A 15,774-nucleotide genomic window follows, 5' to 3' on the forward strand; every position below is an offset into this window, starting at 1 on the left:
GGCCGCCCACCGGCCGCATGGTCCCCGCCCCCACCAGGGAGCGGACTTGAACCCCCACAAAGCCCTGCGGCCGTGCGCCCGCGATTGCGTGAGCCCCGCCGGAGCCAATAGGACGTGGTGTTGTTTGCGTGTGCGGGCAGGTGGGCAGAGGCGGCAGCCGCGAGTGCAGAAACGTGCTGGAGGCGCGGCAGCCGGGTGGGCGCGTCTGTCAGGTGGCCGTGCAGCGCAGGGTGTGTGCCATGGGGAGCGCCGAGAGCAGCGAGTCCCGCAGAGTGACCTTCGGCATGGACGAGGAGGAACGGGTCCGGGTGCTGCAGGGCATCCGGGTGAGCCGTGCAGTCCGCGTTGCGACGAGCGAGCGTGACCTGGGCCCGGGCCGGGTGTGGAGGGCGGCTTGGGGGGCTGGTCCCGGGTCAGGCCGGCCGGGCGCGGGCCGAGGGCGCGGCCTGGAGCGAGCGCCGGACCGAGGGAGACGTTGTCCTCGCTTCTCAGCGGGAGCGGAGACCACTAGGATGGGCGGGACCCGGGCCACACCTTCCGGCTTCAGTGCCTTAGTTTTTCTATTCCTTGAGGGTGCACTTGTTCCTCCTCCTGTTCGCGCTCCTGGGAGTCTTGGTGTTTGAGCTCTCAAACCTGGACACGAGCAGCAGCCTCTGAACTGGACTTTCTCCGCTGTCACCCTTGCCTCTGACAGCCCGCTCTTAACACTGCAGGAGTCAAAGGGACACTTCAAAATGTTTAAATCGATCATGTACCTTTCCTCTTGTTTAACGTCCTCTAGTGGGTTCCTAGCCTTTTTGTGTGAATACGAGACACTCTACCATATTGCCTTGTTTTAAGAGGGTGGCCTATTCCCTGCTGACCTCTTACCCACTTGTGCCATGTCGCCTTCCATCTTTTTCCACCTGGAAGATGACATAGTTTCATAACTTATATCCGATTCATTCTTGGCGTTCAAGCTAACGTTTTAATTTGGTTGCAGAGAATCTCGTTTTGACCACTCAGTCAAAAAGTAACTTCCTACAACTCATGATTATGAATAATTTTTTTTTATAGTACACATCACAGTTTGAAGTAGCTACAACAATTGTTAGTTTATATGCCTTCTACAAGAGTGTAAACTCTTGAGGCCAAAGTTTTTGTCAGATTCACTTCTCTGTCCTCAGAACCTGGAATAATGAAAGTAGCTCACGTTCAAGTGCTTAGTGGACATTATACATTGTGCTAAACCCTTTATGAATATCATTTAATTATTAACCCAGTTTCTACTAAGGACAATGGAAGCATAGACTATAGTTAATTTATGCAAGTTATGTAGTTAATGAGGGAGAGCTGAGATTAAAGGAAACCAATTTCAGGCCTGTTCTTTGAACAAGTGGGTTATACATTTTGCCCTTTATCCTGGAACGTAGTATTGATGTTATGTACCATTGAGTCAGATACAACTCATAGTGACTCAGATGAACAACAGCTCCGAACCTTGCTCTATCCTGAACCAACCTCACTGTTCCTGACCCATCTGACCCCAAGCACTGTGTCATTCCATCTCCTCTAGGGTCTTTCTCTCCTGCACCATCTCTCCACCCTTCCAAGCATGTTGTCTCTCTACAAAGACTAACCCCTCCTGAAAACGTGCCCAAAGTGTATGAGGTGTATATCAAAATCCTTGCCTCCAAGGCACAACCCGGTTTCTCTCCAGAACAGATAATGTTTGTTCCCTTGGCAATTTATGGTATGTTCAGTACTCTTCTTCAGCACCACAGCTCAGAGGCATCAGTTTTTCTTCTGTTATCCTTAGTCATTGTTCATCTCTCAGAGTCATAGCAAGCGCTTGAAAAGACCATGGCCTGAATCAGCCACACCTTAGTCTCTAGCCTGACAACTTTACCCTTTAGTAGTCTGGAGAAGTCCTTGATGATTTCCCCAGTGCAGCTCGCCTTTTGATTTTCTGATTGCCGTTGGCAAGGGTATTTATTGTGGATCTGAGCAAGATGAAATTGTTAACAACTTCAATCTTTTATTCATCTTTCATGACACTGCCTATTGACCTAGTAGTGAGGATTTTTGGTCTTTTCAGTACTCTTGTCCAACACCACAATTCAAAGACATCGATTCTTCTTTGTCATTGTCCAGCTCTCTGATGCATAGCAACCTTTAGAAAGCTGGAGAAGATTGTCCATCCTTCTCCTGCAGAGCTGCTGGTGGATTTGAATAACTAGGTGCCTTTGTATTAGCAGCTCAATAACCTACAGATAACACCACCAGAGCTCCCTAGAGACAAATGAGGTGAATTAAGGTATCTCTCAGAAAGACTAGACTTGGCTCCTAATTAGCTGTGTGACCTTGGGGAAACTATTTATATGTTGAGCCTCATTCGCTTAATTTAAAAAAGAGAGGATAATCTGATGGTGGTGGTGATAATATTAACTCTGCTGTCTAGGATTAAGTTATATGAATATTTAGAAAAAGCGTACTTTGTAATGGCCTCTGTTCTTTGCCTTGCATAGTATTTAGCACATTTCGTGCTTAATAGACTGTATGAGCTTGTTGACCTGACATGTCAAATAGAAAGTTGAGATACTGGGACCTGAGTTGTAATTTAGGAAGATCGTCTAGGTAGAATTTAGGGGAGCACACCTACCTTAGTCACACCTACCTTATTCTGCTACCTTTAGGGTTGTTGAAAAGTTGAATCTATTCACATTTCCCAAAGTTCAGTGGTATTCCTTTGTATGTTACTTCAGTTACATTTATAGAAGAACAACATCTTGAGAAATTGCATCAGATAAGTGTATTTTCAGTTCTTTTTAAAAATTATGCAAAATGTAAGATCTCTTTAAAGATGAAGAATCAGGCTTAAGATAAGTATTTTGCTCAAGGTCTTGATTGAATAACTTTTGGGACTCTAGGTCTTTTTAGCTGCAAAAAAATTAATCTTCCTCTCCATTCCAGTTTCCCCTCCCTGCAATACTAAACAAAGTAGCCTGAAAAATTTGTGACAATATTTCATTTTGTCTTGGCAGGCATACTTGTGTACAACTTAGTTCTCTTGTTGTTCAGGGCTGTTGGGTCAGGCACAACTCATAGCGACCCTATAAACAACAAATACATACCCTGTCCTGTCTCGTGCATTCCTTATCATCTTACTGTATAAACTGAACTAAAACACCTCAGTACCATCTGTTCTTTCCATTATCATTTCTTCCCTTTGTTTTGGCCCCTCAATTGTTGTGTTGTTAGGTGCCATCGAGTCGAGTATGACTCATAGCAGTCCTATGAACAAAAGATTTGAAACAAGTTCTTTCCTGTGCCATCCTCACACTTCCTGACATACAAGAGCCCACTGCAGCAGTCACCTTGTCAATCCACCTGGCTTAGGGTCTTCCTCTCCTTTGCTGACCCTCCACCCTTCCCAACATCATGTCCTTCTTCAAGGAATAGGCACCTCCTAGCAATATGTCCAATGTATGTGAAGCAAAGCCTCACCATTATTCTGGTGTAGTTTTCAGGAGCTCTTGTGATAACCATTTTGATCTTTTCTTTCTCCTGTTTTTGTAATTATCTTTCACTCTCTTCATGGATGATATTTTTGATATCTTGTGTAATGGTGTAGTTCATCTGGTGTAGTAGTTCTTTTATTGTTGTTAGATGTTGGTAAGGTGAGTATGACTCATAATGACTCTGAATAGCCAAACTGAACCCTGTCCTATTTTGTGCCATCCTCATCATCTCTCTGACACACTAGAGCTCATTGCTGAAGTCACCGTGTCAATCCGTCACCTTGGGAGTCTTCCTCTTCTATTAAAGATTGCTAAAACTAGAAAGAACTTTAACTCAGTGTCACATTGACCACAGCATTTTCCAGTTTAGGAAGCCAATTAGAGAAACTGCTCATGCCCTTGTGTTAGGAGGGCCACTTGTATTCCTTCCTTTGGCTTGAGTGGCTGGTTTAATGGAGAGAAAGCAGAGAAAGGAGAGTGATGGTAATGTTTAAGTGTAAGGATTTTTATTTTTGCTAACAAAATTGAGGATTGGGAAGCTCTTGCTGGCAGGAGAGTAAAAGCAGTAGGAAAGAGAATCAGTTAAAAAAAAGACTTTCCAAAGTAAACAGATGAGAAGTAATCAAAGATGCACATTAATGAAGAATGTGCTGCCTCCTTCAAAGACAATTAAATATTCTTAAAGATAATCCCCTAGACTTGGTCTTAGATGATCCTGTACCTCCTCTTTGCTGTTGAAACAGATTTTGACTCAGTGATTCCAAAGCTGTAATCCTTAAGTAAGCCAATTGCCATATCTTTATCTCATTTAGAAGTTGGTAATTGTCAACCTTTCTTTCAGTTAGGTGCTAAGCTCTTTTTTTTTGTACAATGAAAGATGTATTCATTGAAAATATCTTTTTTTTAATTTAAATTTATTATTTCAGTAAAAATTTACAGAGACTTGGGATTTACATTCATTCATTGTTGCACTCTTCAACCCTCCCCCCTAGTACACTACCCTCTTGGAAAAGTAAGAGAAAAATTCTTTCATTGTTCTACAAACCCGCCCCCAGGTTCACTCCACCATGTAGCCTTCGCTCTGTCATGACAAAAATACTTAATCACATATCCCTTTTAAACAGTTTTCTCCCTTACCTGTTTCAATGCAGTATACATTATTGAACCCAACTTTCTCAGTCTCTCCCCAACCCCAAGATCAGTCCTGTTTTACAGCAGTGGCACCATGCATATTTGTCCTTTTGTGACTGAGATACTTCATTCAGCATAATGTCCTCCAGAGTCACCCATTTGGAATAATATTGCATGAGTTCCTTGTTTTTCAATGCAGTGTAGTATTCCATTGCGTGAATATACCACATCTTCTCTATCCATTCGTTTGTTGATGGGCGTTTAGGTTGTTTCCAAGCTGCTAAGCTCTTAACCAACATACCACTAGAGTTCTTTAGAAAACGCTCTGTTGTTAAGGGCTGGTGAATCTGATGAGACTGATGGTAGCCAGTCTACAAGAGATGTTGTGTTACTCAGTGCTATAAAGTCAGCTATAACTGATAGTGACCCAGTGGGCAATAGACTGAACCATGCCTTATCCTTCACCATTCTCACAATCTCTACTATGCTCAAGGCTATTGCTGTATTCACTGTTTCAGTCTATCTCCTTGGATACCTTCTTCTTTTATTGACCCTCTGCTTTTCCAAGTATGATGTTGTCCGAAGACTGACCTCCCTTGATAGCATGCCCAAAACGTGTGAGACAGCATTTTACCACCTGCACCCTCATTGCACATTCTCCAAGACAGATTTATTTATTTATTATTTTTTTTAAATTTATTTTTTTTTGCAGTCCATTGACATATTCAGTACTCTTTAGCAACACCACAATTCCTCAGTCTTACTTGTCCAACTTTCACATGAGTAAAAAGCAACTGAAAATACCATGGCTTGGGCAGGTGCATCTTAGTCTTTAGACTAACATTCTTGTTTTTTTGCACTTTTAAGAGGTTCTTGACAGCAGATTTACCCAGTACAACACATCGTTACCTTTTTTAAAAAATAAGAAGTTTATTTAAACAAGACGCTTGACTTGAAGGGATTCCTTTCAATTTACACCTATCCAAAGGAATTTGACTGTTTGGATCATAATGAATTGTGGCTAACCTTGAGGAAAATGGGAATCCAGAACACTTAATTGTGCTTATTTGAAACCTCTACTTGGACCAGGAAGCAATCCTCAGACTAAAGCAGGGAAATGGCATGGTTAAAAATCAGGAAAGGAGTGTGTCAGGGATGCATCCTGTCTCCATACCTTTTCAATCTATATGTAGAACAGATCATTTGGGAATCAGGGCTTTATGAGGAGGAATATGGCATCAGAATTGGAGGTAAACTTATCAACAGCTATGTTATGCAGATGATATAACCTTCCTTGCTCAAACTGAAGAAGACCTGAAGCACTAGCTGCAGAAGATCAAGGACTATAGTCTTCAGTATGGATTGAAGCTTAATATCAAGAAGACAAAGATTCTCACCACTGGGCCCATTGGTAGCACCATGATAGATGGAGAAGAGATTGAGATTGTTAACAATTACAGCTTACTTGGCTCCACAATCAACACTCTTAACACCAGCAGTCAGGAAATCAAAAGACGAATAGCATTGGGAAAATCTACTCTCAGGGACCTCTCCAGAGTGCTAAAAGCAGTGGTGGCTATCTAGAGACAAAGGTGTGTCTAATCCATGCCATGGTCTTTGCAATTACGTGCTGACCATCAGAGAGCTGGACAATGACTAAGGATGACAGAAGAAGAATTGATGGCTTCAAATTGTCCTGGAGACAAGTCATGAACATACCATGGACTGCCAAGAAAAAAATATAGGTCTGTTGTGAAGAGAGTGAAACCCTTAGAAGCTAAGATTTTGAAGCTCTGTCTCACGTCATTTTGGCAGGTGGCCAAGAGTGACTGATCATGCTTGGAAGGGTGGAGGGAGAGTGCAGGAGAGGAAAACTCCTAATGAAATGGATTGATACAGTAACTGCAGCAATGGGGGTTGGTGTGTCGGAATTGGTGAGTCTGGCTCAGGACAGGGCAGAGTTCAGAGCTGCTGTACATAGGGTCTTTATGGGTTGCAGGGGACTCGACAGCACATAACAACAGCAATAATAATTTCCCCCTACTTAAAGACAGATTACTGTACATGGAGCAGCTACGTACAAAAAACATTATAAAATTATCCTTGGTTTTACAATGATAAATGAAAAATCATTAAAATTCTCCAATCAAACAAGGTATGTAAGGATTTTTCTTTTATGTTTTCTGTTAAATAGTAAAAGCAAAACATATCGAACATAAAGAACTGAATAAGCATGCCACATAGGGGAATTTATTTTCACAGAACCAGTATTTTTCCCCATCCCATCTCCACTTGATATTGATCAAAACATTCCATTGACCATTTAGTTGATAAAAAAAACCCCTAAACCTGCAATATGGATATACACGTGCACCAGTTACTTATGTACAATAAAGGAATTATTGTAGTCATTGTTAGGTGCTGTCAAGTTGATTACAATTCTGAGTGACCCTGTTCTATCCTGCGCCATCCTCACACTTCCTGACACACAAGAGCCCATTGCTGCAGTCACCGCATCAATTCACCTGGTCGAGGATCTTCCTCTCCTTCAGTGGCCCTCTACTCTTCTAAACATCCTTCTTCAAAGAATAGCCCCTTCTAACAGTATACCCCCAAAAGACTGTGAGGCGAAATCTCACCATTTTTGCCTCCAAAGAGCACTCTGACTACACCCTCTCCAAGACACATTATTTGTTCAATAAAAGAATAGGGAAGGGGAAATGAAAGAAGAGAGAAAACTATACTGGAGTCATCAGAATTTGCTGGAACCAAATTGTGTTTTTTTTAATTGAAAATGTATTCTTGGTCTGTAGGATCAGTTCTGCAGTGAAACAGCAGGATCCTCTATTTTTAGAAGACATCTCCTTTCTGCTGCTGGAACGCATCAGCTGTATCTTCATCCTCCATTTCTAACTGTCAGGTTTATCTGATTTATCAATGGGCTGCCTGTCAAATTGGAATCTAATCTGCCTCATTGACAAACCCTGCCGTTCACAATAATAAGCTTTCTTTAGTTTACTAAGTGGTGTATATCTCTTAATTTTAAACTGTACCACAGAACCATCCTGTCCTACCACCTTCAAATTAATATGTTGTTCTCATTCTTAACTCCTTGGGTTTATCGTTGGCCGTGTATCCTCAGCTGCTGCTTCACGAGAGAGGTAACAGATCCACACTGAATAAACACTGCAACATGTCTTTGGATATTTTTAGTCCTACTAAGCTCTGGTGGCTTAGTGGTCAGGGGTTGCAGTGCCAACTCAAAGGCACATGGTTCGAATCTACTAGCTGCTTTGTGGGAGAAAGGTATACAGTCTCCTCCTGCGTGATTTACAGCCGCTGAAAACTTACTAGAGGATCAGCTATGAGTTGATTCTGACTCAACAATAGATAACAACAACCTAACAACCAACCTTGAGTGTTTATTGTGGATTCAAGTAGAATTAAATCATTGGCAACACCAATTTTTCCCCCCATCTCTCTTGTCTATGCCTATTGGTTCAGTTGTATTTTTGTTTTTTGAAGTGTAACACATATAGCTCTAGTGGTCTAGTGGCAAGAAGTTGCACTGAAATCCTGAAGGCATGCAGTTTGAAGCCACCAGCTGCTCCACAGGAGAACGATGGGCAGTCTTCTGTGTGATTAACTGCCTCTGAAAACCCACCGGAGGGTCATCTATGGGTCAGTTCCAACTCTATAGTACACAACAACAACAAAAAACAATGCATATAGAAGGCTACAGTCTTTCATCTTCTTTGGCAAATGCTTCATGTCTTGATTTTCAGCAAGCAAGGTTGTGTCATCTGCATATTGCAGGTTGCTAATGAGCCTTCCACCAATCCTGATGCCACATTCTTCATACAGTCCAGCTTCACAAATTATTTCTTCTGTATAGATTCTGATATGTACGGAGAAAAGATATAACCCTGACATACACCTTTCATGATTTAAAGTGTGCAGTCTTCCGTTCTTTATGAACAATTGCTTCTTGGTCTATGCTATGTATCAATTTCAAATAAACAAAATAAGTGTTCTGGAATGGAAAAGGATTCCATTATGTTCAGTATTCTCTATGATTTATTATGATCCATACAGTCAAATGCCTTTGCTTAATCAATAAAGCTCAAGTAAACATCTTTCTTGTATTTTTTGTTTTCAGCAAAACCTCCCAACATCAGCAATGATAACCCTTGTTCAAGGCCTCTTTTGAATTTCTGGAAGATCTCTCTAAATGTATTGTTTTAGCTTTTTAAAAATATTCTTCAGCAAGATTAAACTTGCATCTAATAGTAATGATCCTGTTCAGTAATTTTTGTATTCTGTTAGATCACACTTTTTTGGGAATGTGCACAAGTATACATATACATTTATTCCAATTTGTTGGACAAGTAGATGCCTTCCAAATTTCTTGGAAGATACTATGAGCATGCTCAGTGATATGCCTCAGTGGGTATTAAAACAGTTTCTAAGACACTGTTTATTGGTGCCCGAATCATATGCTATTTTCTAAGTTGATTCAGTGTTGACCTATTCTTTTTGGCTCAGTGACTCTGTATTTCTTCTGTTGTCTTTTGTTGCTTTCTGTGTCCAGTATTTTACCCATAGAATTCTTCAGTATTGCAGCTTGAGGCTTGCATGTTTCTGTGATGCTAGAGGTATGTCACTGATACTTCAGTTACCAGCTGAGTCACCCAGAGAATATAAGAAACAGTCCCCTTAAAATGAAGCACGTAGGACTAATATACATATTATTGTTGTTAGGTACTTGTTGAGTCGACAACGACTCATAGTGACTCAGTGAACAATGGATCTGAACCCTGCCCTATCCTGCACCATCCTCACCATCCTTGATATACTGGATCCCAGTGCTGCAATTGCTGTGTCAGTCCATCTTGTTCACAGTCTCCCTCACTTTGCTGACCCTCTGCCTTTCCAAGCATGATGTCTTTTTCCAAGGACTACCCATTCCTATGAGTCGCAGGCGACTCGACGGCACATAACAACAACAACCCATTCCTAACAACATGCCTAATGTACACAAGTTTCCTCATCCTTGCCTCTAAGTAGTACCTTGACTGCACTTTCTGTAAGGCATATTTGTTTTGTTCATTCAGAACTCCTTCAACACCATAACTCAAAAAGCTTTGATTCTTCTTTTGTCATCCTTATTTATTGCACAACTTTCAGATGCTTGAGAAATAGTTGAGAAGACTTTTATCAGTTGCCCTTAATCTTTAAATTGGCATTGCTGGTTCTCAGAATCTTGGGAAAAATCCATAACAGCAGATTTCCCTTATAAAAGGCATCTTTTGATTTCTTGACTGCTGTTACTCTAGGTGTTGGTTGTGAATCCAAGTAAAATGAAATAATTGTGAATTTCAGATTTTTCTCCTCTCATGATGTTGCCTCTTGGCCCAGTAGTGAGGGTTTTTGTTTTCTTAATATTGAGATGTAGTCCATATTAAAGGCTGTAGTCTTTGATCTTCTACAGCAAGTGCCTCAAGTCCTCATTGCTTTCAGCAAGCAAGATTGGGTTATTTGTGTAACACAGGTCATTGAAGAGTCTTGGCTCTGATCCTGATGCCACGTTTTTGTTGTTTTTTTTCCTTTGAGTCTAGCTTCCTGAATAATTTGTTCTGCATAGATATTGAATAGATAAGGAGAAAGGATGCAGCTGTGACGCACACCTTTCTTGATTTTAAATCATACAGTATTCCTTTCCATTGTTTGCACAACAACTTCTAGGTATAGAAGTTCACATGAGCATGATTTAATGTTCTGCAATTCTCATTCTTTTCAATATTAGCTGTAATTTATTATGATCCTTTACATAATCAATAAATCACAAAACAAACATCCTTCTGGTATTCTTTCTGCCAAGCTATGTCTAACATCAGCAGTGATTTCCCTTGATGCTATCGCCTCTTCTGAATCCAGCTTTGATTTCTGGCAGTGCTCTCTTGATGTATTTTTACAGCCATTTTTGGATAATTTTCAGCAAGATTTTACTTGTGTGTGATACTGTTTGAAAATTTTCACATTCTGTTGGATCACCTTTTTTGATGATGGGAACAAATAGGGATCTCTTCCAGTTGAACAGATAACTGGCTTCCAAATTGCTTGGCACAAACTAGTGAGCATGTCTGGCAGAATTTAATCTCTGAAACATGTTAATATCCCATCAATTCTTGGGGCCTTATTCTTTTCCCCAGTGCCTTTAGTATAACTTGTACAACTTCTTTCATTACTTTTGTTTCTTGGTCGTATGCTACTTCCTGAAATGGTTCTGTGTCAGTCAGTTCTTTTTTTTTAAATTTAATTTTATTATTTTTGTGTGCATGTACCGTCAAATCAGATCTGACTGGTACAGGAGGAGATTGCCCCTCCTTCCCCGGCAGAGCATCTGGTGGATTCAAACCGTGCACCTCTGGGATTGTAGTTGAGTCAGTTCTTTTTGATACAGTGATTCTGTATTCCTCCATTATCGTTTAATGCTTCCTGGATCATTCAAGATTTTACCCGTAACATCCTTTTGTTTTGTGAGTTGAGGCTTGAATTAGTTTTTCAGTTGTATTATTAGCTTGAGAAATGCCCAGTGAATTCCACCCCCACCTTTATTTTCTAACCCCAGCTCTTTGCACATTTCCTTAGTCTTCTGGAGCTGTCTTTTGAATCTTCTGTCTTCTCCTTTACTTCATCATTTCTTCTGTTTGTTTTGGCATATTGATGTTCTCAGTCTCTTCTGACATCCATTTTGGTTTTTTCTTTTGCCTCTGTCTTTGTAATGACCTTTTGCTATTTTCATGGATGATATCCTTGATGTCATGTTACAACTCATTTGGTCTTTGATCATAAATATTCAATGCTTCAAACCTATTTGTAAGATGCTTTTTAAACTGAGGTGGGATAAACTCAAGGTAGTATTTTGGTTCTTGCAGATTTATTTTTATTTTCTTCAGCTTTAGTTTGAACTTGCATGGGAACAATGGATGGCTCATTCCATAGTACCTTACCTGGTTTTGACTTCTGGTATTGAGCATCTCTTAGAAGCAGAAGTGGCATCCACTTCTTAAGTACCATGCCTCTGGCAACTTTATGAACTTTGATAAATGTCGATTGTTATAGAAAGGCTTCAGGCCTTTTGTTCATAGGGTTACTATGAGTTGTGTTCGACTTGAAGGCAATCAACAACAACACACTGAGTTTCTCCAGTGATTCTTTGCACAGATATGGCCAGTCCTGTGTAGTCCATCAAGTGAATTCCTTGTGTAGGGGTACCATTTGCATTTTTTTGAACAAGGTAATTAGAATAGATAAATCATTAATTGTACAAAATTCAGTCATTCACTCTCCTGTCTCATTTTTATCACCAAGCCTGTAATTTCCATCTCATTTACAGACATCTACAATAGTGAGTTCGAGAATGAATTCCATTTTGTGCAACAATGAATGAATGGAAATCCAAATTCTCTATAAACTCTTGTTAAAATCTCAATTAAAATAAAAAATAAAAAGAATTCATTAGAGTAAGTTATAATATCTCCAAAATGAAAAACTGCCAATGAAGCTTGGAAAGAAAAGAATTAATTCCATTTTGGTGTTGACTCAGATTGTTTGGATGGTTAAGTAAAGTCCTGCCTGATGCACCATCCTCACAGTCTCCTGTGCATAAAATGACTGTTACAGTCTCTGTGTCAGTTCATTGTATTAAGGTTTTTCTCCCATTTTCTGACTCTCTACTTTTCCAACCATGTTACCTTTTTCCAGGGACTAGTCTCCCATGATCACATTCCTAGAGTGTTTGAGACGAAATATCACCATACTTGTTGCTGAGGAGTATTTTTTATGCTCTTTGTCCAGGACAGATTTGTTTGTTCTTTTGACAGTTGTTGATATATTTAATATTTTTGGCAAAGCCAATTATCAAAGGTATAAATTCTTTTTATTTTCCTTATTCATTGTCCAACTTTCACATGTATATAAACTAATTGAAAATATCATTGGATCAGGAGTACTTTTGTATTTAAAGTAACATTTCAGCTTCATATAATTTTAAAAGGTCTTGGACAGAACTTCTCTATCCATTCATTTGTTGATGGACACTTGAGTTGTTTCCAGCTCTTTGCTGGAAAAAAAAGCCGCAGTAAACATGGGTGTGCGTATATCTGCTTGGGTGGCAGTTACGGTGTCTTTAGGGTACATTCTCAGAAGTGGAATTGCTAGGTCAATTGGTATTTCTATTTCCAACTTTTGGAGAAAGCATCATACAACCTTCCAGAGTGGTTGCACTATTTTATACTCCCACCAACAGTGAAAAAGGGTTCCAGTTTCTCCACAACCTTGCAAACATTTGATGTTCGCTGTTCTGCTAAATTTTGCTATTCTTACTGGGGTAAGATGTTATCTCACAGTTGTTTTGATTTGCATCTGTCTTAGAGCAAGGGATTTTGAACATTATGTGTTTGTTTGCCATCTGAATGTCTTCTTTGGTGAAGTGTGTGTTCATATCCTGTGTCCATTTTTTAATTGGGTTATTTATTTACATTGTTGTGGTGGATAGAGAAGCTCTGGTGTATTCGCACAATGAAATACTATGCAGCATTGAAAAACAAGAAACTCATGAAATATTACACAAAGTGGATGATCCTGGACAACATTATGCTGAGTGAAATATTTCAGTCACAAAAGGCCAAATATTGCATAGGGCAACCATTGTAAAATGGGACTGACATCAGGATTGAGGGAAGACAGAAAAGGAGGGGAGGAATAATGTATATTGCATTGAAACAGATGAGGGAGAGAACTGTTTAAAAGCGACATATGAATGGGTATTCTTGTCATTACAGAAGTGCAGAGTGAAGGCTGCATAGAGGAATGGACTTGGGGGGAGGGATTGCATAACTATCTTTTCAAGGAGAAGAGTGAATTGGGGAGGAGGGGGTGGGTAGGGAGAAAAGTGCAACAATGAATGACTGGAAACTAAATCTCTGTAAACGTTCATTAAAATTTATTTAAAAAAAGGTTTTGGACAATAGATTGCTCATTGCATTGTGTTGATACTTATTTTAATATCAAGCATTTTATTGTATTTATTTGAACTCTTCTTTGAGTGAAAGTTAATAGAGCAAATTGGTTTTCTCTTCAATCACTCATACACATTTTGTCTCAGGATATTTTAATGGTACATAATGTACTTTCTTATGATATTCCCCCCCCCCTTCATCCTTTTATTATGTTCTTTCCTGCCTTCTGAATTGCTGCCCTTTTGATCTTACGTGGTTGGTTGTTCTAAGAAATCAATTATTATTGACCTTATAGTTTTGTCTATAGTTTGACTGAAGATTGAACTACTACTGAAAATTGAGCTACAGATCTGAGTTTAGTTCCAGGCTGTAGGGCTAATTGAGGGTGGTAGTCTCAAGGGTTTCATCTGTCATATTAATACAATAGGCTTGGCCACTTAGGTGATTTTGAATTTTGTTCTGTATTTTTTTTTCCATTCTTTGTCCAGGACATTGTACTGAGATCCCTTTTAGAGCAGCTATCAGTACTAGCTTAGCATTATCTAGTTCTTCTGGTCGCAAGGCAGTCTAGGTTGGGGTCCATTTGGTCTTTTAGTCCTTTGGACAAACTTTTTAAGTGCTTTTGATTTTCTTTGCTCTTCTTTGTTCTGGACAGGGAGCAGCCAATAGCTGTACATTAGATGGTTGATTCCAAGCTTTTAAGACCCTAGTTGCTCACCAAAATGTTGGATAGAACCTGATCTTTGTGGACTGTGTTGTAATAATTCATCTTGACGTTTCTCAGAACTGTGTTCTTAACGCCCTGGGAATATTGTTTGATTTTTTTTTTTAAATATTCAAAGACTAGTTTTTGTTTTAAATTTTAATACCAAGCAAGATCCCAGAAGAACTAAGTGATATCTGGCAACCACCACTGAGTACCTCCTCCGGGGGTTTAGTAGAAGAATTCTGATCAAAAAGGAGAAAATGCTGAGCAGAAGAGTGCATTCTTAGGTTATCCACAGTTTTTGGAGCTGTCGAGGTCAGCTGAACCCCCAAAATCACTACCCTGCAATAATCTTTTAGAAAAATATTTTATTGTTTTGATGAAGGTTTACATAGTAGTGTAGGTTTCCATTCAACAATACTATTTTAAGTGTTCTATTTTCATTATAAATAGTTCCAATATTTTTATTCAAATGGTTCTGTTTCTAATCTAACTTCTTTTCCCTTTAGACTCATGCCTTTGTTTTAAGGTAATTGTTGGCTGTTTGAACTCAGATAGATTGATTTTTTTAAAAAAAAAGAAATAAACCTATGAACACAGGTGACAGTCTTTACTATTTTAATTGATTTGCTTACAAAGTTTATACATGTTGTGTTTCACACTTCATTCACATTGTGTTTCATACAGTCATTCTCATGGGTTATGTTTTGTAAAGTTAATCACCATTGGGCTTTGCTCATCATTACCCTGTCTTTTTGCCCGGATCCTTCCCATTTGCTTCACCTCCTCTCTCCACCTCCCAAACTGTGCAGCCCTGAGTTTCACCCTTACCCATTCACACCCCAGCTCCTCCCTCCCTACCTTGAGTTAATCTTTCTTTTTCAGCTGATCTGTTACTATCTAAAAGGTAACTTTAAGGGCTAGCTTTGGTTCAGAATTTAAGGGATATTTCAGAGCCTTAATTTTAGGTAATCCTCTGGCCTCATCTAGTCCACCATTGCCCCCTCCCCCACAGTGAACTGGGGAGATGAAATTTAATTTTACTTTGGTTACAGAGCAAATTAGTTTACCATTCAACAATATATGAACATTTACCTTTTGTAACTTTAGTTGCAATCTCCTGTATGCCACCTTACCCTTTTCTTCCCCCCCCCTATCTTCTGTATCCATTCTTTCCCCCTCCTTTGTTCCTTTCTCCCTTCTTGTTTTTATTTTTCTTTTAAGAATTTGGAGTTCTGTTCCACATTTTCCTCCTCTATGGTGACCTTTTATCAGAACAATCCTTAGTAGCAGCTGGGCCCATCCAGCTCCTCAGTCTCAGGGTAGATGAGGAGCGGTGGTTCCTGTACACTCTCAATCCAGTAGACTAGTTTCTTCTTTGTGTCTTTGATCTTTTTCTTATTCTTTTTTTTTT

General features: G+C 39.7%; 1 protein-coding gene across 1 annotated transcript in view; it reads left to right on the plus strand.

Moving 5' to 3' along the window:
* The first annotated feature begins 239 nt into the window (after positions 1–239).
* The window catches only part of CHCHD6 (coiled-coil-helix-coiled-coil-helix domain containing 6), a 495,888-nt gene continuing 480,353 nt past the window's right edge, over positions 240–15,774 (plus strand). Inside the window, exon 1 of the mRNA XM_006895202.1 lies at positions 240–326. Coding sequence (XP_006895264.1) covers positions 240–326 — 87 coding nt within the window. The remainder of the gene's footprint in view (positions 327–15,774) is intronic.

Source organism: Elephantulus edwardii, unplaced genomic scaffold, assembly GCF_000299155.1.
Source record: "Elephantulus edwardii isolate Elephantulus edwardi_28Jun2011 unplaced genomic scaffold, EleEdw1.0 scaffold00161, whole genome shotgun sequence".
Classification (NCBI taxonomy): domain Eukaryota; kingdom Metazoa; phylum Chordata; class Mammalia; order Macroscelidea; family Macroscelididae; genus Elephantulus; species Elephantulus edwardii.